The sequence below is a fragment of the Bactrocera neohumeralis genome, chromosome 5, assembly GCF_024586455.1.
Source record: "Bactrocera neohumeralis isolate Rockhampton chromosome 5, APGP_CSIRO_Bneo_wtdbg2-racon-allhic-juicebox.fasta_v2, whole genome shotgun sequence".
Taxonomy (NCBI): Eukaryota; Metazoa; Arthropoda; class Insecta; order Diptera; family Tephritidae; genus Bactrocera; species Bactrocera neohumeralis.
Genome location: NC_065922.1, coordinates 77,159,299 through 77,182,063, shown reverse-complemented (window position 1 = coordinate 77,182,063; position 22,765 = coordinate 77,159,299). Strand labels below are relative to the sequence as shown.

The following is a 22,765-nucleotide window of genomic DNA, read 5'->3' as shown; positions in this document are numbered from 1 at the left end:
TGCTTTCAGAACTCAAAAAATTTATGAGTGGCAAGCGTTCTTTTCTTCAAATGAAGAGGTCATAACGGCTATTGAAGCGTATTTTGCAGACCTTCCGGACTCTCACTTCTGGGATGGGAGCCACAGATTGGATGATCGTTGGAGCATGTGTATTAATGTTCAGGGAGATTATACTGAAGAATAAAGTGTATTTTGAATCATAAAATTGTGTTTTTCTTATCAAACGACAAAACTTATTTAACAAACCTGGTGGCATATACACAGCTGCCATACAAAATATCCGATCAAAATCAATATAACGACCTTTTTATACCGTTTTATGCTATACGAAGTGTAACTGTGAAGGGTATTATATTTAACGCTTTTTTGTTTTATATTTTTTGCTGCAAATAAATTTGCAACCTGCCATTTGTTCTTATCAGACAATAAATAAATTAATAAACAAGCACATCTGTCAGTGTTTTACCATAAAAAGAAGGCGCTTGCATTAAACGGGAGCGCGACATTCAAGTTGTCACATAAATTACGAAGAAATAATTAAAAATGGCATGCAAACATTTTACATTTATACAATTATGTAAATACTAAAATAATCATAATGCGAAAAATTAAAAAAAAATACTTGTATGAACAATTAAGCAACAACAAATAATACAAAAACTATTAGCGAGACAAAACAATTTGTTTAACATAAAATGCACATTACCACTCACATCTTGACACATAGTGGCATTTCGACGCCACTTACACACGCAAGTATTTTTATGTACATTCATATGTATGTAAGTCTGCATATATCTGTGTACATACATATAAATACGTATAGATAATGCAAAATAGTAATAATTAAAATGCAAAACGTGTTCCATAACTTTTTCCCTAGTTGAGTTGATTTGGATTTATTGCTTTGCTGCTAGTCTTGCATACAAACACACATGTACACACATGTACACACATGCATGTATATATGTACACACATGCATGAATGCAACAGAGAATTTATATGTAGGTATATACCTGAGTTGGAATTATGTGAATAAAGTTGTTGTATCGCTAGCAGGTAGACTCAGCTCATTCTTCTCATAAACAAACCCAACTCACACTCATATCATCAACCAGCAGTGAATGCAAGGCGTTAGCGTTCGGGCAGTGGAAACATTGTTTCTCTATTTTTAACAGAACAGCCATAAATACCAACAAGTAAAATAGTTTTGGCAGATTTTTATTTTAATATTTCATATTTTTCACCAAAAATAATGGATGTAAGTAATTGACCGCGAAATTCAGTGCAATTGTTTGCTAATATTTGCCATGTTGTAATACAATTTACAAAATATTTTGTTAAACATTAATCCCTAAATAAACTTCATGAAAAACTGCAATAAAATTGAATATTAGAAACATTTCTTTTATCCACATTCGTATGTAATTATCTATGCGTATTTACATACTTCTTTCTAGTCGTGCAACTAGAATAACTCGAATTAACAGTTGTTAATTCACACGAACATCATTCACTCAGCCAACATCCTTCTTGTACAGAATTAATTCACACCAACACAATGAAATGCTTTGGTAGACCAATTCTGCAGAGAGTGGATCGTTACTTGTGAGAGTGCTATGAGTTGAGCGAACTCGTTGTTGTTCTCACTAATGAATCGGTCCTTATTTTACCCAAACATCAGAATTCATTTTTACGTTGTGTGAGTGAGTGCAAGTTGAAATTTTTGGACAGTGACTCAAAGTTTGTTTTTTGCGTATTCATGCAGCCCTTTAGTAGGTATATACCATAAAGTATGTATTGATTTTTTAAGAGCTTGATAACTTTTTTTTTAAAAAAAAACGCATAAAATTTGCAAAATCGGTTCTTTATTTGAAATAATTGGTTCATGACATTTACTTTTTGAAGATAATTTCATTTAAATGTTGACCGCGGCTGCGTCTTAGGTGGTCCATTCGGAAAGTCCAATTTTGGGCAACTTTTTCGAGCATTTCGGCCGGAATAGCCCGAATTTCTTCGGAAATGTTGTCTTCCAAAGCTGGAATAGTTGCTGGCTTATTTCTGTAGACTTTAGACTTGACGTAGCCCCACAAAAAATAGTCTAAAGGCGTTAAATATCAAGATCTTAGTGGCCACCTTACGAGTCCAGTTCTTGAGATCAATTGTTCACCGAAGCTTCCCCTCGAAATGGCCATAGAATCGCGAGCTGTGTGGCATGTAGCGCCATCTTGTTGAAACCACATGAGTCAACATTTAAATGAAATTATGTAAATGTCATGAACCAATCTAACGTTTCAAATAAAGAACCGATGAGATTTTGCAAATTTTATGCGTTTTTTTTTAAAAAAAAGTTATCAAGCTCTTAAAAATCACCCGATACATACGACTAGATTCTTCGGGCACGACACTATTTTTTGCAGCCACAAATACCAACAACATAACCGCTAGAACACACCAATGCGGACCGAGGTAATAAAAGTAATTACAAAAACATTTTCTAAACCGTTTTGAATTAAATTTTTATTGTTGCTTTGTGTTGCTGGCATTTTAAATCATCACATTTCTATTTCTAATAAATAATTAAAGAATTTGTTCATTTTTCACCTATGCCTGCTTTGTATTTAATATCTTAATTAAATAATTACACTGCTTCGAGTAATTGCTTTTAATTCGCGACGATTATTGGGGAATGTTTACGAATTAGAATGTAATCAAGAATGCTGAGAATAATTGGCAGCTTTCTGTGTATGCATTGTTTAATTTTTGTTGAGAAACCCAAAATGATTGGCAACAAAGCAAACTGGCTTGCATGAGAACAGCTGATTACTCGTTAGTGAAAAATACACATTTAACATAAAGTCAAAACAAGAAAAAAATTAACTTTGGCTGCGCCGAAGCTATAATACCCTACACAGGGACATTTCTTATAGCATAAAAATGTATAAAAAGATTTTTAGCTTGGTTTTGATCGGTGAAAGTGGTGGAGGCAAACCCTAAAACCATTTATCGCGTTATTAAACGCTTTAAGAAAGATGTGCCTATTGACAGGAAGAGAGGTTCTGGTAAAAAGAAGATCGTGAGAGGGTGAAGAACGTTGTGACCATTTTCAAGAAAGACCCAAGCATTTCGGCCAGGAAATTGGCGAGGAAGCCTGACTTCTCAGAATCTTTCGTACGCGGACGAAGAAGAAAGCTGGGCTGAGACGTACAAAGTACAGAAAGTTCCGGATAGAAACGCCGTCAAGAACGAAATCGCAAAGCGAATCCACCTAACTGTGCAGAACTAAGACCGATTGAGAGATACAGGGCTTTGAAAAAACGGAGATGAAGACAACAAAAAAAGCAGCCAAAGACCTTCAAAACTTTAAAAGAAAAGCACTAATGAACGGGGTTCCGGAAAAAAATATTAATAAAACATAATTCTTGGTTTCTTCTCCTGTTTTTCAAATTTAAAATAAATTTTTTTAATAAAATATTTTAGTTTATAAAAATCGGACTGCAGGTTTAAAGTTTTTTTCATCAGTGTAACGGACAATTTTATTCGACGCAGTCTTTATACCTTTCAAAAGGTAGTGAGACCTGAGCGATATTTTTTTAACACACGAGAAAAAAGTACAATTTTAAATGGATACCCTAGAAAGTAGATAAACGGATTATTGTTACCTAGTTGCCACAACTCTTCTGTTGATATTGTAAAAGGCAGTCCATTTACATAGTTATTTGATCGAAGCAATATTTCTTGCCAACCACTCTTCGCATTTCACAACTTTAAAGTGTGATATATATTTTTTCGCGTCCACCACTGTAGAACACACGTAGCGGAGCATCAACAGCAACGCAACGCAGCGTTAACAGCAACGTAACGGAGCATTAACATTTCACAGCAATTACATATGTTATTGACATTACAGCGCCGATCAATAGCTGTGGCGTTAATGTTAGTGCAACCAATTCAGAAAATACCAATCGTAGTGCCTGTCTTTAGGCTCGAGTTTTGTAATTAATTATTAGTGACAATATCAAAAGCGACAATGCATCTTTTCATTCCATTAACATTCTCTCTGTTAACACTTCTTTTAGTTTCCTCCGATAATTGCCTGCTGTAAAGTGACCCTCGTTAGCGCCTACAGGCACACACGTACCACTTTTGCATTACACACTCACATATATATATGTATGTATTTATTTATGTATACATGTATTGGTGTAGTTTTATCAACATTCCGATTGCCAGTTTGGTTTGTGCGCTCTTACACGACTCTTTCTTTCACTCAATTGCGCTTAACACTGCACTTGATGTTGCCAGATTGTATTATTAAAATAATATAACACAGTTCAAAACACCACCTCGACTTTCCATAGGTATAGAGGCAAATGAATGAACATGCTTAGCACTTTTGTTCAATCGGCGTTGACCTCACTTCTATTTAAAAACAACCCGTTGAAAACCGGTCTTGCAAACTATGCATAGTGGTGACTGCTAGGTGGTATGTAACGCCTCTTGCTGAAACCACCTATCGTGCATGGGTTCTTATTCTATTCTAAAATTGACCGATCCAAACGGGGTTAGATCGCCGAAAGAGCCCTTGAACGGATGAAATTCGGGTCAATTCCGGTACGTAGAACCAGCTAACGCGGGAATTGATCGTGCATGGCATATCGTTAGGCGGCTGATCTCAAGACTGCCGAATTTACTTCCAATTAGGCATAGGGATTGATTTTCCTAAAACATTGAATTTTGTCGTTAATTTCTTTAATACGCGGCTTCACAATAACAATCTGGCAACACCAACCAGTTTTGCCGGTTCGCTCAGTTAACACCAACACAAATGCACGCCAATGTAATCGTCGTTGGGTAGTAGAGTTGGAAAGAGTACACCTATCGGCTGCTAACAACCATCGAGAGCCGCCACTTGCACCGGATATCGTTTTGTAGACGCCATGTAGTTGTTGGATAAACGAGCGGTCGAATGGTTGTGTGAGCAAACGAACGGTCGGTCGTCTAAGTTAATTGTATTGTTTCTTGTGTTTTGATCATTGACGGTCGCTATACGATCCCCTATATACATACATACATACATATATGTATATATTTTTATTGTGTTTAATTTGTTGTACAATTACTGTCGCCGTTCCTGGCTCATGTCCCAACATACATAGCCGTACTTGTTGTTCGTGCGCTTTTGATTTTGTATACCGGTTTCTTTTGCTGGCTCTGGCGCAGTCCGATCGTCGCGTTGTTGCCCGAGCAGCAATTCGTTTGCGTTTACCCATATTTACTTACTGATTTTTAGTGTTTTTCTTACTGTTGGCTTTGCTTTGAGCCTGCTTTTTTCTCAACTGTGTTTTTTTTTTGGTTTTGATGATCGCGTACTAATAAACGCCGAAATGTCAAGACGTCTGACAGTGCAACGCCATTCGGTTTCGTGTGCGCGTGTTTTTCACTTGTATTTATTTTTCGCCATTTTTCGGGCGTTGTTGCTTACTATTCATTAATGCGTGTGAAGTGCTCGAACCTTCTGACTGTTTGTTTAGCGCAGCAGTACAAACAACAACATGAAATATTGTAATAAATGAGATAAATTTAAACGACAGGCATCGGTAAATGCCGAACATAAAGTGTGCGTGTTACAACTGTGTGACAACAACAGAAAGCAAAGTACAAAAAGCGAGTGAAAATATTGCGAAAATTACTCTAGCAGCAATTAAATTGTGAAATTTCGTATGTGTGACATGATTGCTCCACGAAGCGCTGGCATTAACGAAGCCTAGTCATGCAATGAAATCGCTAAGCAACATGAAAAACATTAATGGCCGTGTTTTTAGACTACTCTCTTCTTAATGCCAGCGAAAAAATAGTACATCAGCTGCTAAAATGAACTTCAAAGGCAAATAATACACAACTTTGCATTCGTTCATGCGCTCTCAATGTCGTGTACCAAAAAACCGACAGCCCTGCCACCCCACTGATCGAGGCAGCGCAAGCAAAACCCGCCCTATGAGCAAACAGTCTTCACTATGCTTGTTAGCGACAGCCCTTGACTCATCTCGCAGCACTAGTTATTGTTATTGTTGTTGTTGTTCGTATTCGCGTTGACTTCTTAATTTTGAAACGTCAGGGATATGTGATCACTAAAGCAGGCTTTGAATATTCATTAAAATGGGTAGAACCGTCACAAGGTGCAATTAAAACGTGAGTCGAAGCTTGCAACTTCTTATTTACAAAATGTTGCATTAGGGTTACTCAAAACGTTGTTGAAATGGAAACATATTGACAGAAGGCGTCATTAGAATGGGTACGTTGATTCCGTAGCGGAATAGTATGCAACTGACTGACACTGAGTTGAATATGTGCATTTATATGGAGAGCGACATATTGACCATGGGTACTCTACCGTAGAAGAATCCGATAGACGGACTCTCAAGTTGTTGCATACGGCAGTTTCGCAAGAAATAAATTAGAAATTAAACGAGGCAGTGCAAATGTATCCTTGCCTGCATGACAAAAGCAAAATAGAACAACAAAATCGGTTCTCCAAGAAAAAACCTTGGAATTATGTGGCGTAATTATTGGTGGTAATAAAGAACAGCTGATTTATGTTTGCATGCGCAAACCCAGATCCTGCTGGGATGTTTTTGCAGAAACCACCCCTCCTGCAGCCACCTCCTAGGAACATCAAGAGGTCTCTCCTCAATTACGTCGACGACATCGAACAATATGCCGACCGGACTTCGGACGCAACTAACTTTCGACAAACTCTGACCGTCATTCACAGCGGAGCTATCAACACCTTTACTGACTCCCTTGCAGTGAATGGAGTTCTTGGAGTGAAATCACCACCCATTGCATAAGAAGAGCTCGAGTTGCCGCGAGAAACGAGAGTGACACTTGCGCAGCTTCGTTCTGGATATTGGAGCAGGTTAAACTCCTACTTGTCCATATATGTTGAATATGTCGGGGTCTAACATATCCAACATATGTATGTCCTGCGTGCAATGAGTCTCCACTCATCTGACACCCTTTGGTCCGATCCCGTCGAAACAGCACGTTTCTTGGGCCTCCCGTTAGATGACGTCGACGTTAACTTAGATAATCCTTACCATCCTAACGGGGATTGAATAATCGTTAAAACAACAACAAGAACAGTACTAAAGATTCTCAGGCTCTTAGCATAGAAATGTTTTGAGATAGCCCAATTTAAATGATAGGCAGTTGCATTCAAAGCTAACAAGGGAAAACTTTAAGCACGTAATGAAAACCTCATTTCAAATTATTAGTTTAGGCTTGCTATTCCAAGCAAATATATTCCGCTCTTCCTAAATTTTTAAAGAAATCGGAGGGAAAAACCGCACTGGAGTTTAATAGATAACACATTTATGCGCAACAGCTGTCAAACAGCAGCTGTCACTTCTCTCGCGCTGCGCTGCGCACACTCGCTCCACTGTCTTGTCTATTTGCTGCGCCCTTCGCTCAACGCTGATTCATTAGCGTTAATCTTAGCTGCCTTATGAATTGTGGTTTTCAGCTTGTTGTCGGTTGCTTTATGAGTAAATGACTATATACATACATATGTATATGATTTATGATGGCATGGAAGATATCAAGCAACACACGAATATGAGTGTACATATGTATGAATGTATGTATGTATTAGAAAGAGTGACAAGTCTATGTACAGAGATGAGCTGATGTGTAAATAAAATGAAACTGAAAAGCATTTAATATTCTTAAACAACAAAACATCTCGGCGCACTTACGCACCTGAGCGACCAACTCGCTCATTCTTACTGTTATTTACTTATCGTTTGCCACTTGCCTGCGAAGTTTCACTAGAAATCAATAATTTATGCAACAAAAAGCCATTACAAAATTCAATAAAAAAACAACAACAAAAATATGGATAAATAAGCGCCAAAGTTGCGCAGCGTTTTGTCTGTGCGGTTTAAAGAAACTTTTTTCTTTTTACTTTTATGTAAGAAATAATACGCAGTTTGGTTTTTGTTGTATTGCTACAACAACAAATTCAGGTTTTGAATTTTTGTGTATGCAAATGAGTTTGTTTTGATTTACAAGGTCCAAAAATGGAAAATGTTGGCTTTTGGACTTGCAAAGCGCTCAAGGTCATGCGTTGCATTGCTGCGACGAATAAGCTTGTTTTGGCTCCACAGCGTCCTTGCCGTTTTAAACTGTCTTTGATGTAGCTTTAATACTTTTAATTTAATTTTATTACGCCCTTACTTATCAGTCCACATTTTCTGGTATTTTTTACGACTCAACTTTTTTATTCTTTGCTTTGAGTTCTTAGAAATTTTCCATTTACATACAATTTGTAATACGAGTTCACAAATAGTTGGCGGCATGTATGTATGTCTGTAGGCGCTTACTACTTTTATTACAAGCCAATTGGAGGGTTTTATTAACCTCCAACGTATTTCTTCTTTACTTGCTTATCGATTCGCTTGTCTCCATTTCAACGGTATCTCCGCCTACTTAAACGTATGCTCGCATAAAGATAAACTTACAAGCTTATATGTATTGTCTATGCACAATAAACCGCTTAAACCAAATTTGGTGTCATAACATTTTCAAGTAATCAACTCAAGCATTCATTCAATCAATCATTTATATGGTTTACACTTAATCCACACGTGCGGAATTGCCCAGAGCAAGTGGACGCTTACATATTTTATTTGCGAAAATTTTTATAGTGATTTTTTCGGCATATTTTAAATTTTGAAGCTTTCAATCACGCTCTTCAAGCATTGGCTGCTTTACTTTCACTACAAAACCGCTAAAAAGGAAGCACTACTTAAGCACTACAACGCAAAAAACAATTAAAAATCGCAGGAATATGGGTGGACTGTTCAATACGCGTCCTAACCTCAAATTTCACGTGAATTTTTCGTTTGTAAATTGTATAAATTCTCTAATTTGTTTTGTGGGTGAATTTCGAAACTTGTCAGACAGGCTACAAAACTAGTACAAACTTATATATGTAATTCTTTATAAAAAGCGAAGAATAAACAGTTGTTGTCAAATAAAAGAGATTTCATTACAAGAACATAATTTTGAACGATGTTGCTGTTGTTGTAATGGTAGAAAACATTCCAGAAATAATTTAAGGTATGGTGCCGAGTTGATAGTCATTGGCCAGATAAAAATAGTTAAAACCCATTTTTTTTGGAAACAGATAATATTTAAAATTAATACTCACCGATTCAAACGAGGTTAGATCGCCAAAAAACAGCCCTGGCCGGACAAAATCCGGGTCAATTCCGGTGCGTAGAACCGGCTGTCGTGGTAATCGGTGAACAGGTATATAGATATAGGTGGTTTCGACAAACACGTATTTCATGGGCGGTAAAAAACGTGTGCATCGTACAGACAGACAGACATTCATGACTGAACAGACGTAGCTCGTCAGACTGATACATAATAAGGTCTGACGATTTCTTCTGTGTGTTTCAAAAAAAGTCCGATAACTTCAAACGAAACTTGAGTCTATTCATTATAAGACCCTACTGTCTTGGTCTCATTAAGCAGCTGTTGCAAAGCTGTTAAAAGTCGTCAAACTAGATGATAGAAACAATCTGCAACGAAAGAAATAAGAATAATGTGAATCAAAAAACTTAAACTAAGTGGGACTTAAGACAGACTCAAGCAGTTTTGAATTGGAACTAATTAACTTTCGCATATCGTAGTTGCTAGGTATATTCTGCACTCCTCCAGTGGCAAACTTAGTATATTCTGTTCAGGATATACCAAGCGTCGAGAGATCATGATGGATAATAGAAACCGGACATTTTATGCATTCAGAAAAAAACCAAGACAAATAAATAACTCAGTCGGAATCGCAAGAAGAGTTATGTAACTCAAGCCCCACACATTGATCACGCTTTGTAAGCTTTAGATCTACGAATAGAACTCTTTTTGTTACGTCGCGTCGAAGATTGTCTCCGTTGAAGTTCGGAATAGAGAAGTGTTTTGCCTTCACTCGAGACTTTCAAGCACCATTCCAGTCAAAATAGTTCATCTATATATAGGTTTCTCATTCTTCTGCCCAGATTTCATTCGCTCCGCCTGAGGATTTCTCCAAATGCAATCTTTTATTCAAAACACAGCTAGGTCAAGAGTAGCTGCCAGCTGCTATACATGTGTAAGTCACATGAGAATCATGTTAAAAGCAGAATACAGAAAGAAAACAGGCAGTGATGAAGGAAAAGTCAGTATCTCATAAGAAAGTACTCGTATTTATTACGAACAAGCGCTACAAACAGCCATTATTGCTGCATAAATCAAGCAAGGGAAGCATACAAAGTAGCAGTGGCAGCAACAACAATTGCATAGACATATCCGTCAGCACTGTGTCGAAGTGAAAATGTTAGTGCGGGCCATACTGTATAATAAAACAAAGCGTACAGAGCATTAACAATGGAGTCAAAGCCGTCAGAGCCACAGCCAGAGTTGCATGGAGCCTGCAGTGTGTCATGACGCTAACTGTGTGGAGACTATAAGCTAGCAGCGCGGCAAGCGGTGGCTGCACTACGACAGCAACAAGTACATTGAGTGCGGGGCGGCACGAAGCGGTGCGAAGAGCACTACTGCAATTGTAAAGCTTGTTTATTTGGCTGCCGCTGCACTTAGCGCGCTGGTTGCAACGTTGGAGTCAACAAAAGCTATACTTTAAAGAAGGATAAGTATTGCAATAAGAACAAGCAGAGTGAAAAGCAAATGCCAAATACGAAAAGTGTGGAATATGAAAAGTGGCAAAGAGAATATATAAATTGAAATCTTACATACATACATACATACACAAGTGGATTTGAACCGCTCGCTGCATGTGCTTGTAAAGCATGGAACCGATTTTGAACATAATGCGAACGAAATGTGTAGAAAATTTGAAATAGTGATTTACTTGCTACCTAAGTGGGTTCCTCAGACAACATCAAAGTATTATCTCTGTGTTTGAAAGAGAAACCTTTTATTCCGTCAACTACATAGGGGACATACATACATACGTACAAAAATTCTTTAGACCGTATATTTTAATGGGTTAGTAGTAGGCTATCTATCACTGCACACCAACAAGCATACATATGTACATACAAGTAAGTGTTTTTGTATGACTAACTGCTTTACCGGCACGCAGTGGTTCCCAAAGTACGCCTGAAAAGCAAAAAAAAGATCTTTGTCTTGATTTTGACCGTTCAGTTTATATGGCTATATGCTATAGTGGTCCCATCTGAACAAAATCTGTTCAGCCTTAGGCAAAAATCAGCGACAAATTTCGTGAAGCTATATCGTCAAATAAAAAAGTTTTCCATTCAAGAACTTGATTTTGATCGGCCAGTTTGTATGACAGCTATATGTTATAGTGGTCCAATCGAAACAATTTGTTCGGAGGTTGTATTATCGCCTTAGACAATAACTCATGCCAAATTTCTTGCGTATTCTCGTCAAATAAAAAAGTTTTCCGTACAAAAACTTGATTTTGAACGGTCCGTTTGTATGACTACTATATGCTACAGTGGCCCTATATTGGCAATTTCGACAAATAAGCAGATTCTTCAGGAAAAAACAACGTATGCAAAATTTCAGATCGATATCTCAAAAACTGAGCGACTAGTTCGCGTATATACAAGCAGGTTGAGCGGTTACCTTATTATCACACTCGAATATTACTTGGGTTTGACTATTGTCTGTTTTCTTGCAGTACTTTCTAGTGGCATTCGGATGCGTCAGTGAAAGGTTTCGTCCATTACGAATAGATATATCAGTGAAAAGTTTGGCAACCGCTGCTTTCGTCCATTACCAATAGCTGCAAGACTTGCCTATGGCTAATGACACACAAAGTAGCTGTTGTGTCTGCCATTTGACTCATTAAAAGAAAAGCAAATACTCGAGTCAATGATTAAAAAGAAAAAAAAAATCACCAAAATAAGCACAAATAAATTACTTAAAAGACAAAAAATGTCGAGGAAAGTAACGAATATTAGCGTAAATGAGCACAACGCTTCACCTGAGTAATTTCAGCGCTTATCTACATGCATAGTATGTAACTACATACAGGTATACATGTGAGTGTGTGTGCTCCAGCCATGCACAGAGTGTGCAACCAAAGAGCAATAATGCCAGCAAGAGCACAAATTAGTGTAAAAATATAAATAATAATAAAAAAAACATTAGATTAACATAGAAATGCATGCGTACATAAGTATGTATGTATGTATAAAATTTTGTTAATGTATTACTGATTGGAATTGAAGCACCAAGACGTATGATTATTATGCGCAGGTGGTGATCAATCCAAATACATATAGACCTATACAAAAATCACATGTTTTTACGTTTTTCATTGGGACGTAGAACGTCAATTAGAAAACAGCAACACGATTGCCACCAGATATGGCTCAGGAGTAATTAAGCACGAAAAAACGACGACGCTGACATTGAATTGGCGGAATCATGTGGTTGCCAGTGACCATCGCGGATTTGCGCTAACTCAAAGCGCGTGAAAAAATTGTGGTTACAAATATTTGAGCTCAGAAGTAGAAAATCGCAAATAAAATATGCTTGAATGAATTTAAAAAATATGAACAAAAATCCCCTCGCATTTTATCTATGCTTGCAGTTTTGTTTTATTTTTAGCTACCACTGTTATCGCCCAAAAGTCGATTTAAGCGCTTTTTTATCTCTATTCTGTCGAATAGTTTCCATCATTTATTTTTCTGCCACACCACCACACATTGTTTATTGAACAATAAGGCTGCGCAGTTTAAGACAGTCTTACGTCGTTTTCCCATACACACTCATATACGTAAGCAGACGTTGTCGCAAAAGCGCTCTTCCGCCAATTTTCGATCGTCAGCACGTTCTTATTAATTATGCTCGACACAGCGCCGTTTGGATTTCAGCTTATTTATTTTTATTAGCCTTCCTGTTTACATACGCGTGTACATACAATAGGATTGGCAAATCCTGTAGCGAATTATTAAAACTTAACTTTCTTTAAATTTATTATATTAATCGTAAAAAAAAGTAGATTTTTTAGCAGGGTCGTGAAAAATCAATCAATTATCGCCTAAGAATTTCATATATATAATAAAAACCCTTCACAGGTGCATTCCTTAGAGCATAGCATAGTATAGAACAAGAAAAAACTTTAAATTCACCTAAAAGACCCTTCACGAATTCCTTTCAAGAACTTGATACCGATCGGTCAGTTTGTATGGCAGCTATATGCTACAGTGATCCGACCTGCCCAATTTCTTCAAAGATTACACCATTCGATTGGAGAATGAGGTATACACCGCGACCTAAGGTCTATTGCGCCCATTGCCTTAGCAATAACCCATGCCAAATTTCGTGGAGATATCTCGTCAAATGAAAAGGCCTTCCATACAAGCACTTGATTCCAATCGCTCAGTTTGTATGGCAGCTATACGCTATACCGGTCCGAAGTCGGCGGTTTCAGCTTGTGAAATGTCGATGTGATACGAAAATGGAGACAACACACAATGCCACAATGCTACTTATTGTCATACTCGTGCATGTTGCATGGTCATTCATTCGAGTACAATCAAATTATTGTGCTGTGCTTTGCTTTGATTAACCCATTGAGGGCAAGCAAAATGAAAACTGAGCGATGGATGTGATAATGCTATTGCGTGATGAGAGCTTGACATCACTGGGTTTTATTTACTTCACAAAAATAACAATTTTAAGGCAGGGGTTCTTCTTCTTCTTCTTTACTGGCGTAGACACCGCTTACGCGATTATAGCCGAGTCAACAACAGCGCGCCAGTCGTTTCTTCTTTCCGCAACGTGGCAATAATTAGAAATGCCAAGCGAAGCCAGGTCCTTCTCCACCTGGTCTTTCCAACGGAGTGGAGGTCTTCCACTTCATCTGCTTCCCCTAGCGGGTATTGCGTCGAATACTTTCAGAGCTGGAGTGTTTTCGTCCATACGTACGACATGATCTAGCCATTGTCTCTATATTCGCTGAACTATGTCTATGTCGTCGTATAACTCATACAGCTCATCGTTCCATCGAATGCGATATTCGCCGTGTCCAACGCGCGAAGGACCATTAATCTTTCACAGAATCTTTCTATTGAAAACTCCTAAGGGACCAATGTGCACAGCGTTTTAGCAAATAATTTCATACAAATTTTTTCTCGTAATTCAGAAAAAACGACAATGAACGAATGCAAACAGCCTAAAACAAAGACTCGTCAGATAATTTTATTACCGTAAAAAATGAAAATTAAATTGCTAAAAGACACGATTAGCAGATAATTAAGAAAAGACATTAAACATTTGAAGTGTAAAACGTTGCATAATTTTCAAATAAAAGCGAATTACGCGCAAAAAAGGCGCACCATCCTAGCAACTAGCAAAGAACGCACAATTTCGCATCAGCAGCCCACGCACCTCTCCTTCGCCCACAAGTTCCCACTCCCAAAACTAAATTTAATTAACTCGTAACTGTATTTAAAACACAATGATCAAATTGAAATCGTTGTTCCGCAGAGGGCAAGGACCCTCGGGCTCCTCGAAGCATTCCTCCTCCAACAGCCGTCACAAATCGCAGTCCACCACATCGCTGAATACGGTCGGCAGCAGCAGTCAGGAGCCCGCCGCACCGACGGCCGTCGCAGCCGCCAACACAGCCACATTTTATCCGCCCATCGATCCGATCACAGAACGCGGCGTCGACGTAGGCGACGGTGATTTGAATATCGTTACACCACTAGCAGCGCGCACGCGCAGTCGCACACCGGAGTCGCTGCGCCACGCCAACAATAATAGCAACGCAGCGCAGCTGAGCGGCGCCAACAGCGCCAATACTTTGCCACACAAGAAGCCAAAGGTCGCCGGCACCGGCAAGAAGGGTCAGAAGCAGCCAAAACAATTGCCAACGACAGCGACAGCGCAGCCACAAGTGCCGCCAGCACGCGCTGAAGTCGTGGTCGCTGCCGCACCAGTTGGCAATGTAATGACGACAATAGCCGCTGCGCCGGGAAGTCACAATTCCGCGGTTAATACAGCTGCAGCAGCCGCCGCCGCCGCAGCAACCAATAACAATTATACCACCGGCGGCGAATTGATTAGCGCGTCCATTGGGCAAGTGGCGCTGCCGACGCCAGCCGAAGCGGGCATAGATTTGTACAAGTTGAATGCGGCCAATTATCAGCAATTCATTAACAACGAGCAACTATTGCAACAGCAACAACAACATCAGCAACAATTGTTAGAGGTACGTCAGTATAACAATACGGATACAAAAACATTTACTTAATTTGTTTCAAATTCGAATAATGTTTTCGACACCCTCGTGGCAGGCTAACAACAAAATGCAGGATCTGCAGGCGCAGCTGGAGCGTCTGGGTCACGAAAAATCATTGCTGGAAGCGCGCATTGCCGAACTGCTGCCGTATCAGGCCGAAGTGGGTAAATTGAAGGCGGAGCTGCTCAAGATGCAGGTGGGGGATCAATTTTTTGCAGAAGAATATCGCCATTAAATAACTGTAAATCTCTGGTAAATACACACAGCAACAACAATCAAGCTGTTTGCGCTATTTCTGCACCGCAATGCAACTTTGCATAGTGCAGGTGATTTACAGTTATTTAATTGTCAGCTGCAAGTAGTGTGATTTAATTAACGCCGACACTTTAAATGGCATGCCACAACGTCGTATTTTCATATTATTTTTTTTTCTTCCTCTTGCGCACAGAGCCAGCACGAGAAAAGTCAATTGGAGGTGACAAATCTCAAGTACGAGAATGAATCGTTGCGCAATCGTTTGCGTGATGTTGTCAACTCGCCATTATCAGACGCGGAGAAACACCAAATCATACAAGACTCGCAGCGATTGCATAGTTCGGCGCCGGCTTCAATTGCGCTGCCAAGTGTAAGTTGACCAATAGTCTATTGGTTTGTCCAACCTTCTCGTTCAGCGGAAGGTTTTCAAAAATAAAAATATTTTACATTATTGATTTATAAACAATTTTAACTGTTCTTCCACGGCTTGTAGACTACCGACAATGACGTGGGCACACCCTGTCTCACGCCCGATTGGGACAAGCACTCCTCATCAAGTGAAATTTCCGTCGCCTGCCTGCAAGATAAGATCATACAAATGGAGGAGACGCACTATTCGACCAATGAAGAACTGCAGGCCACACTTCAAGAGCTAGCCGATTTGCAGGCCCAGTTGAGTGATGCACAGGCGGAGAACGAACGTTTAGCCGAAGAGAAGGATGTGCTCTTTCAGACACTGTGTCGCCAAACTGAGAAACTGAATGATTCGCGCACACAAATCAACACGCTACGCACCGAAATCAGCTCCTCTGAACGCGAACGTAAGCTACTCGATCTGATTAAGACATCGCAGGAAGAACGCGAAGCGATACTCGTCAAGCAGGAGGAGCTCAATGCTGAATTGCAGGAGTTACGTCAACAGCTGGAGGCCGCCTTGGCGGATTGTACACGTATGCGCGAACGCAATGCGCTGCTGGACTCCACCGTCGATGCGGCGAATGCCGAACGCAAACAAATTGAAGCGCAACTAACACAGGCCAAAGAGGAGATCTCACAGCGCAGCATCGAGATAAATCGCCTGAGCACGCTGCTGGAGAATGCACGCTCAAAAATCGAAGAGTTGGAGCAAGATTTGGCGCGTGGTGAAAAAACCGATCTTACCGATTTATTGGACGCGGCGCGCAAAGAGAAGGATACGTTGGAGGAGCGCGTGGCCGAGTTGCAGAATCAGTATTCGCGCAGTCAGGCAGAAATTCGACGAATCAAAGAACAGCTGTCCGGAGTGACTGAGGAGTGCAAGGTCGCAAAGAATAATGCCAAGTGTGCCGTCTCACATCTGGAATATCGGCTGGAGCAGTTGCAACAGGAGAAGGACAAGTTGAGCGGCGAGCATCAGCAGCTAGTCGATAGCACCAACGAACTGCAGGTAAGTGTGGTGCTTACGATGTATTTCCAACTCTCCATATTGATTGTATGACAATTTGATAGGTGCAATGCAAATGTCACTTGGAAGACAAGCAACAGTTACAAAACCTACTCAGCGAGACGCAGAAGCATTTGGGCGACGTGGAGGGTAAACTGAATGCGACCGAAAAACAGCTCGAGGAGGAAGTGAAGCTGCGCAAACAGGAGGTAACGACACTGCAAAAGACATGTAACGCATTTCCACTGAACGGCAGCTTCTTTTCAGGCAGAGGAATGGCAACAGTTCCAGTCGGACTTGCTAATGACGGTGCGGGTGGCCAATGATTTTAAGACTGAAGCGTTGAGTGCGCGCGAACAGCTGGTGCTCGACAACAAAACGCAAAAGGAGAAGATACGACTGCTGGAGCAGCAAATAGAGAAGCTGACAAAACAACGTAAGCGTCAAGGTTTTATACAAATAAAGAAAAAAACATTTCCGGAAGTCGTCTAACTGTTTTCACTTTTAAACATAAATTACAGAAATGCAACAGAATGAAACGCAGCAATCGGTGCTGACCACTGTCCAACAAGAAATGGCTTCGCGGCGCAGTAAAATCGGCAGCAGTCTGAATCGGCAAGACTCGCGGCTGTCGGTGAAGACGCTTATCGAGAGCATTGAAAACAATAAGGTGGGTTGTAGGTAACAGGCACTAGTATAGTGTTCTACAAAAATGAAAGATTCCCCAACGATTCTAGCTAGTTTTGTCGACACAATAACAGTTTTTAAAGCTGCTTGAAATACTCTCTCTGAAACTCTTACTATAAAAATTCGACTGTTACTTCTATTTTTGTATGCAACTGATCCTCAATGAATGATACTTTGTCAAGATCATTTGCGCCGTCTTTAGAAACGACGACTAAAAGCGGCGTTCCAACGTCAGTCGGGTCTACGTAACCGGAACGGGCCCGGATTTTTATCCATCCAAGGATTGTCAACTCGGCATAATTCTGCCACTACAACAACAACAGCGACTAAAAGCGATGAACACAGATTTCGAAAGCTTCCAAGAAGAAAACTGTGCTTTAGATAGTTCTGTTACATTTTGGGTTTTGATTGAAGATTTTTTCTCTCAAATTTGTCAATGGATAGTGGAAGTAAGAATACTTATCGGAAAAGAAATTTAAGGTTTGCGAATTAGTGTAAAGGTAGATAGAGAGAAAGCGAAGCCAGCACAATTGGTTGGCAGAAAATGAAAGTTTTCAAAGTTTTTGGAAGAGCTCACCTTGTTGTGGTTTTAGCGGCAAGAAAACATACCTGAAGTAATTTGGAGTAATGCTGTCCAGTTGACAGTCCTTGAGCGAATATAAATTCGGCTTCATTCCGCTTACGTGGACCCATCTGTCATGGGAACGGAACAGATTTTCGAATTTATTAAAATTTATTCCTTTCCACTTTCACCTTTAGCCCAAAGTCGAAGAAACTGAGTCACATTACAGTTCCACATCTAGCTTAAATAGCGCTACACCGGAGATAACGGGCAATCTACTGCCACCGGTCATTGGCAATAATACAACGAATAACGACTGGACTGAGAATGTGAGTAGCAATTATTTTGTTGTTACTGTTTTAGTTTAGATTTTTTTGATCGTTTTGCTTAGGTGCGTCTACCAACTACAACAACCATTAACAGCATTACAAACAGTAATACCGTCAACAATATACCTGCCAAAGGACCGCTGCGCGAACACCAACAACAACAAACGCCAGCAACAACAACACAAACTAGCTTAGTTTCGAACCTGCATCACTTTAGTGGCCTCAACAGTGTATCGAGCAAATCGCTGCTAAGTGGTGAGTAAATCAGACACACATATACAAACAGCTTTCTACACAATGTGCAATTTATGTCAAAATACTATATTTTATATTTGCGTTCTCTTTTTTGCAGGCGAACGCAAGGATCCGTTGAATATGCTGGCGAAAAACGGCGGCTCAAAACGCAATGCGCTGCTGAAATGGTGTCAAAACAAAACAGTCGGCTATCGCAATATTGACATAACGAATTTCAGTTCGTCCTGGAATGACGGTTTAGCGCTCTGTGCAATACTACATTCCTATCTGCCGGATCGTATACCCTACGACACGCTCAATCCGACCAACAAGCGACGCAACTTCTCCCTGGCGTTTGCGGCGGCCGAATCTGTGGGCATACAAACGACCTTGGTAAGACAACTACACACATACATAAACGCACACAAATGCACATTTTAACCACCCGATTTGCCCAATTCACAGAATATAAACGACATGTGTCAGCTCGAGCGGCCCGACTGGACGCAGGTGATGTCCTACGTAACGGCAATTTACAAACATTTCGAAACGTAGACGTGAGCGCCATGACAAACACGCACATGCGCACTTGCACTATGTTGTGAGCTAAGTTGGACAGCAACAAATGCTTATATTTGCGCTTTCCTGCTGTGTGTTGTTAGGGCGGTATGCGCGGATGGCAATGTAGTGAGCGTGAATGAAAATGGGAAAAACTAAGACTTAACGCAGTATGCTGTATACTTGATAGACACATTATTTAGTGGCAATGGCGTAATACATACACACTTTATTATCACACTCTTGTTCCATAGTGTTTTTTTCGCATTATTATTATTATTGTAATTTACACATATTTAATTTATTGAATAAAAGAAATATATTATAAAAAAAACGGGAGATATTTCATTTAAAATTTAAACAAAAAAATAAAAGTTGCGCCGAAACTATAATATCCTACACAAATGAAAAAATTTTACAGCTTGTAAGGCAGCCATATGCAATGGTACATGAGTAGCTTCTTGGGGAGAAAAGGCCGATATCTTACACACTCAGAACTAGTTCGTTTTTGTACAAACTGACAGATACGTAATGTCATTTGAGAAAAAAACTGAAAAATGTTTTTGTTGTTTAAGCGTTTCTCTGCGTTACTGTTTTGTAGCATACAATTAGGCGCAAATGATACACAGAAAAATAATTGCAAAACCACATTGCAGTAAATGTAGAAGGAAGTAAAAGATTAGGTGAAGCGTATTCAAAAGTCAAATAAGGGTTTGAGAAAAGATTTCGAAAAATGTAGTGGAAACTAATTTATGTGAAAAAAGTAATCAACTGTATGTACATATACAAATATAAAAAAACAAATATATTTAAGAGTTTATTTTCACGATTATTAAAAAATAAAAAAAGAATCACTAAAATCCTATTTCCTTTTGTAAATATCAGGGGTGTTGTGGAATCCAAGACAGAATTGCTTCGCTGTCAGAGTTGAAAACCAATTCTGATTTCCAAGGGTGTCACAGAATCTGTTTGGATTTTCGTCTTTTCGAACATACGCAAAACCAGTATTCGAATCAGCTGTTTACTAAGGTGACAAAACTTGCAAATGAGTACATTAAGGCTTTTAACGAGTTCCGAATTAAAGAAAGATTTTAAGAGATAACATTTATCGAATGCATTTGGGAGTTAAATTACGTTTATTACGTTTTGTAAATCTATTATCTTTAGATATCCGGATTTTTTTTCCAAAAAGTCAATAATTAAGACATTTCGTGTTTGATACTTATGTTTTCCCCTATAGAAATAGATAAATTAATTCGAAATAATAAAATAACTTGTATTCTTAACTTACATTTCAAATCTGTGAGCGACTATCTTCTTGCTTTGTTTCTGATAGCAAAACCGATAAAATTGGTTTCCGTGACACCCAAAACCGATACAAATTCTTTTTCGAATATCAAACCAATAATAACTGAATTCACGACACCTACTACTTTTTTTGAACGATTTCAATTCTGATTCCGATAACTATCAGATTCCACAACACCCCTGTATATGTTTGAAATTCTTGACTAGAAATTCGAGAAAATTTATATTTTGTTTCATAATTCAATAGTTTAGATACTCAAAATTTCCTTAAAGAATTTTAAACTATTTCCGAAGTTATAGTCGTTTAAGTTTGGTGGCAACTATAACGGTAAACGTTAACGTAAAACTTTAAACGCACCTTTCCAGAAACTACTTTTTTGAGGTGATTAAGATGATAGTTCTAGGTCTACTTTACCCATTCCTTTGAAATTTGATTTAAAAAAATCTTTGTTATGCGTCTCTCTATAAAGCCTGTCTCGTACTTTGGAAAAAACTCAAAAAATTTTGAAAATTCCCTAAAATTTAGGCGTCATTAGCAGTGAATGAAAAAATGATAAAGTTGTTTATAAATAGAAAAATAAATATTGTGTTGTAATTACAGTTATTTATTTGGTTTTAGGGTTTACAAGTTTTGGTTTTGCATGTATTAATGATAAAATTTTGGGTAATCGAAAAAGTCTTTTCGTATTTTGTCAGTAGATGTCGTTGCAGTCGTATACCTGTATCTCCAGTGCTACCAATCACATTGTGTCATACCATATAGTGTTGGAAAGGTGAGATTCATTTAACAAAAAAATAAAACTCGGGGAAGTTGAAAAGTTACAGCTGTTCAAAAATGAGTGAAAATAATGAAGAAATTCGCTATATTTTGAAATTTTTGTCTAAAAAATGAAGAACGTCACGCAAGCCACCAATGAAATTTGTGAAGTTTACAGAGACGATGCTGTACAGTTCGTGTAGCACAACAATGATTCGCTCGCTTTCGTTCTGGTCTCTGCAAAAAAAGTGGTCGACCAAAATGGTACATATTTGTTTATTTATTTATTAGTATAAAAATAAAAAAAATAAGTAGAAGTTTGATTTGAAATACGAAAAGACTTTTTCGATAGTTAGTGATTACTAAAGATGTTTATTGAATTTTCAAAGCAAAGCTTTTAATTAATAAATAATAGAACAAATTTAAATTATGTTTGGTTTGACTTTAAGAAAAGCATTTTTTTGAGCTGAAAAATACAAAAAATAGGACCTTTCAAGTTTTATTATTAAAAAATAGCACCAAAAATTCAATTATTTTCGAAATTCGTTTAGAGAAAATCAAATTTTATTAAATTTATATTAACATAAAACAACAAAGTAGTAAACATTTTTTAAATTTGACTAGTTTGCTTCATCATTTCCATGCATATATTCTATGTATTTATTTTATGATTTGAAGCAAACTTTCAAAAATTAAAACTTTAAAATAAAAAAACAAAAAAAAAATAAATAGATATAATTTTTTTTTTAATTGAAAAAATGAAAAAAGGCCGCACAATTATTATTTTACTTACTTGTTTGGATTTATGCTTCTGTTGGAAATAAATTGAAATCGCACATATGTATTTAGAGAATTTACAACAATTTTTTTTTTATTTTTTATTATATTGTATATCTTAGTTCATAATACTTATGATTTAAAGAGTTAATTGTTTAACATTAGGGACTTATGGATTTTGTCCTAAGCAAAACATTTAATTTTTTCGCCTTTTTAATTAAATAATGAAGTATATAAATAATTGGATGTGCACATAAAAAAGAAATATGTATGATAAAAAGTAAAATAATAATTATCGTGCAGATCTCTAGTTGTAATAATAGACAGTTTTGGGCGCTCATATTCTTATTTTTTACATGCTTATTGTATTAAAAATATATTTCCTTATATTTATATAGGTACATTTTATTTTTCTATTTAATAAACACCGATATCACTATAGGTGCCGTAACTTAAATGTATTTTTTTAAACATTTCAAGTATTTAAAACAAAAATGTTACAATAATCAAATATAAATTTTTTCATTAACACAGTTCTCAGACATTATGTGTCATATTTAATTTTAAATTAAGTAATCAGTGCAA

General features: G+C 38.1%; 2 protein-coding genes across 8 annotated transcripts in view; one reads left to right on the top strand and one right to left on the bottom strand.

Annotated features, from left to right (window-relative positions):
• Positions 1-9,576, bottom strand: part of LOC126760110 (zinc finger protein 329) — a 30,830-nt gene extending 21,254 nt beyond the window's left edge. For 2 of the 3 annotated variants that reach the window (XM_050475522.1, XM_050475523.1), the window contains exon 1: positions 9,216-9,574. In XM_050475522.1, coding sequence (XP_050331479.1) covers positions 9,216-9,401 — 186 coding nt within the window. In that variant the 5' untranslated portion in view covers positions 9,402-9,574. Of the gene's footprint in view, positions 1-9,215 lie in introns of all 3 variants that reach the window. The other variant, XM_050475524.1, reaches the window with a different exon arrangement.
• On the top strand, positions 4,917-19,527 carry LOC126760106 (cytospin-A). Of its 5 annotated transcripts, none has more exons than XM_050475513.1 (12): positions 4,917-4,993; positions 14,190-15,260; positions 15,346-15,486; positions 15,739-15,915; positions 16,039-16,971; positions 17,034-17,177; positions 17,236-17,416; positions 17,490-17,638; positions 18,415-18,546; positions 18,609-18,801; positions 18,899-19,173; positions 19,246-19,527. In XM_050475513.1, the coding sequence occupies exons 2-12, from the start codon at positions 14,505-14,507 to the stop codon at positions 19,333-19,335; spliced, it is 3,171 nt and encodes a 1,056-aa protein (XP_050331470.1). In that variant the 5' UTR covers positions 4,917-4,993; positions 14,190-14,504; the 3' UTR covers positions 19,336-19,527. The 5 variants fall into 5 exon arrangements, with proteins under 5 accessions (XP_050331470.1, XP_050331471.1, XP_050331469.1 ...); XM_050475514.1 differs by lacking the exon at positions 4,917-4,993 and adding an exon at positions 5,127-5,566; XM_050475512.1 differs by lacking the exon at positions 4,917-4,993 and adding an exon at positions 5,127-5,659.
• The last annotated feature ends 3,238 nt before the right edge of the window (positions 19,528-22,765 follow it).

Coding starts and splice junctions, on each gene's coding strand:
- LOC126760106 (XM_050475513.1), top strand. CDS start 14,505: ATGATCAAATTGAAATCGTTGTTCCGCAGAGGGCAAGGACCCTCGGGC. Junction 15,916..16,038: donor CTTCAATTGCGCTGCCAAGT/GTAAGTTGACCA, acceptor CACGGCTTGTAG/ACTACCGACAATGACGTGGG. Junction 17,639..18,414: donor AGAGCATTGAAAACAATAAG/GTGGGTTGTAGG, acceptor TTTCACCTTTAG/CCCAAAGTCGAAGAAACTGA.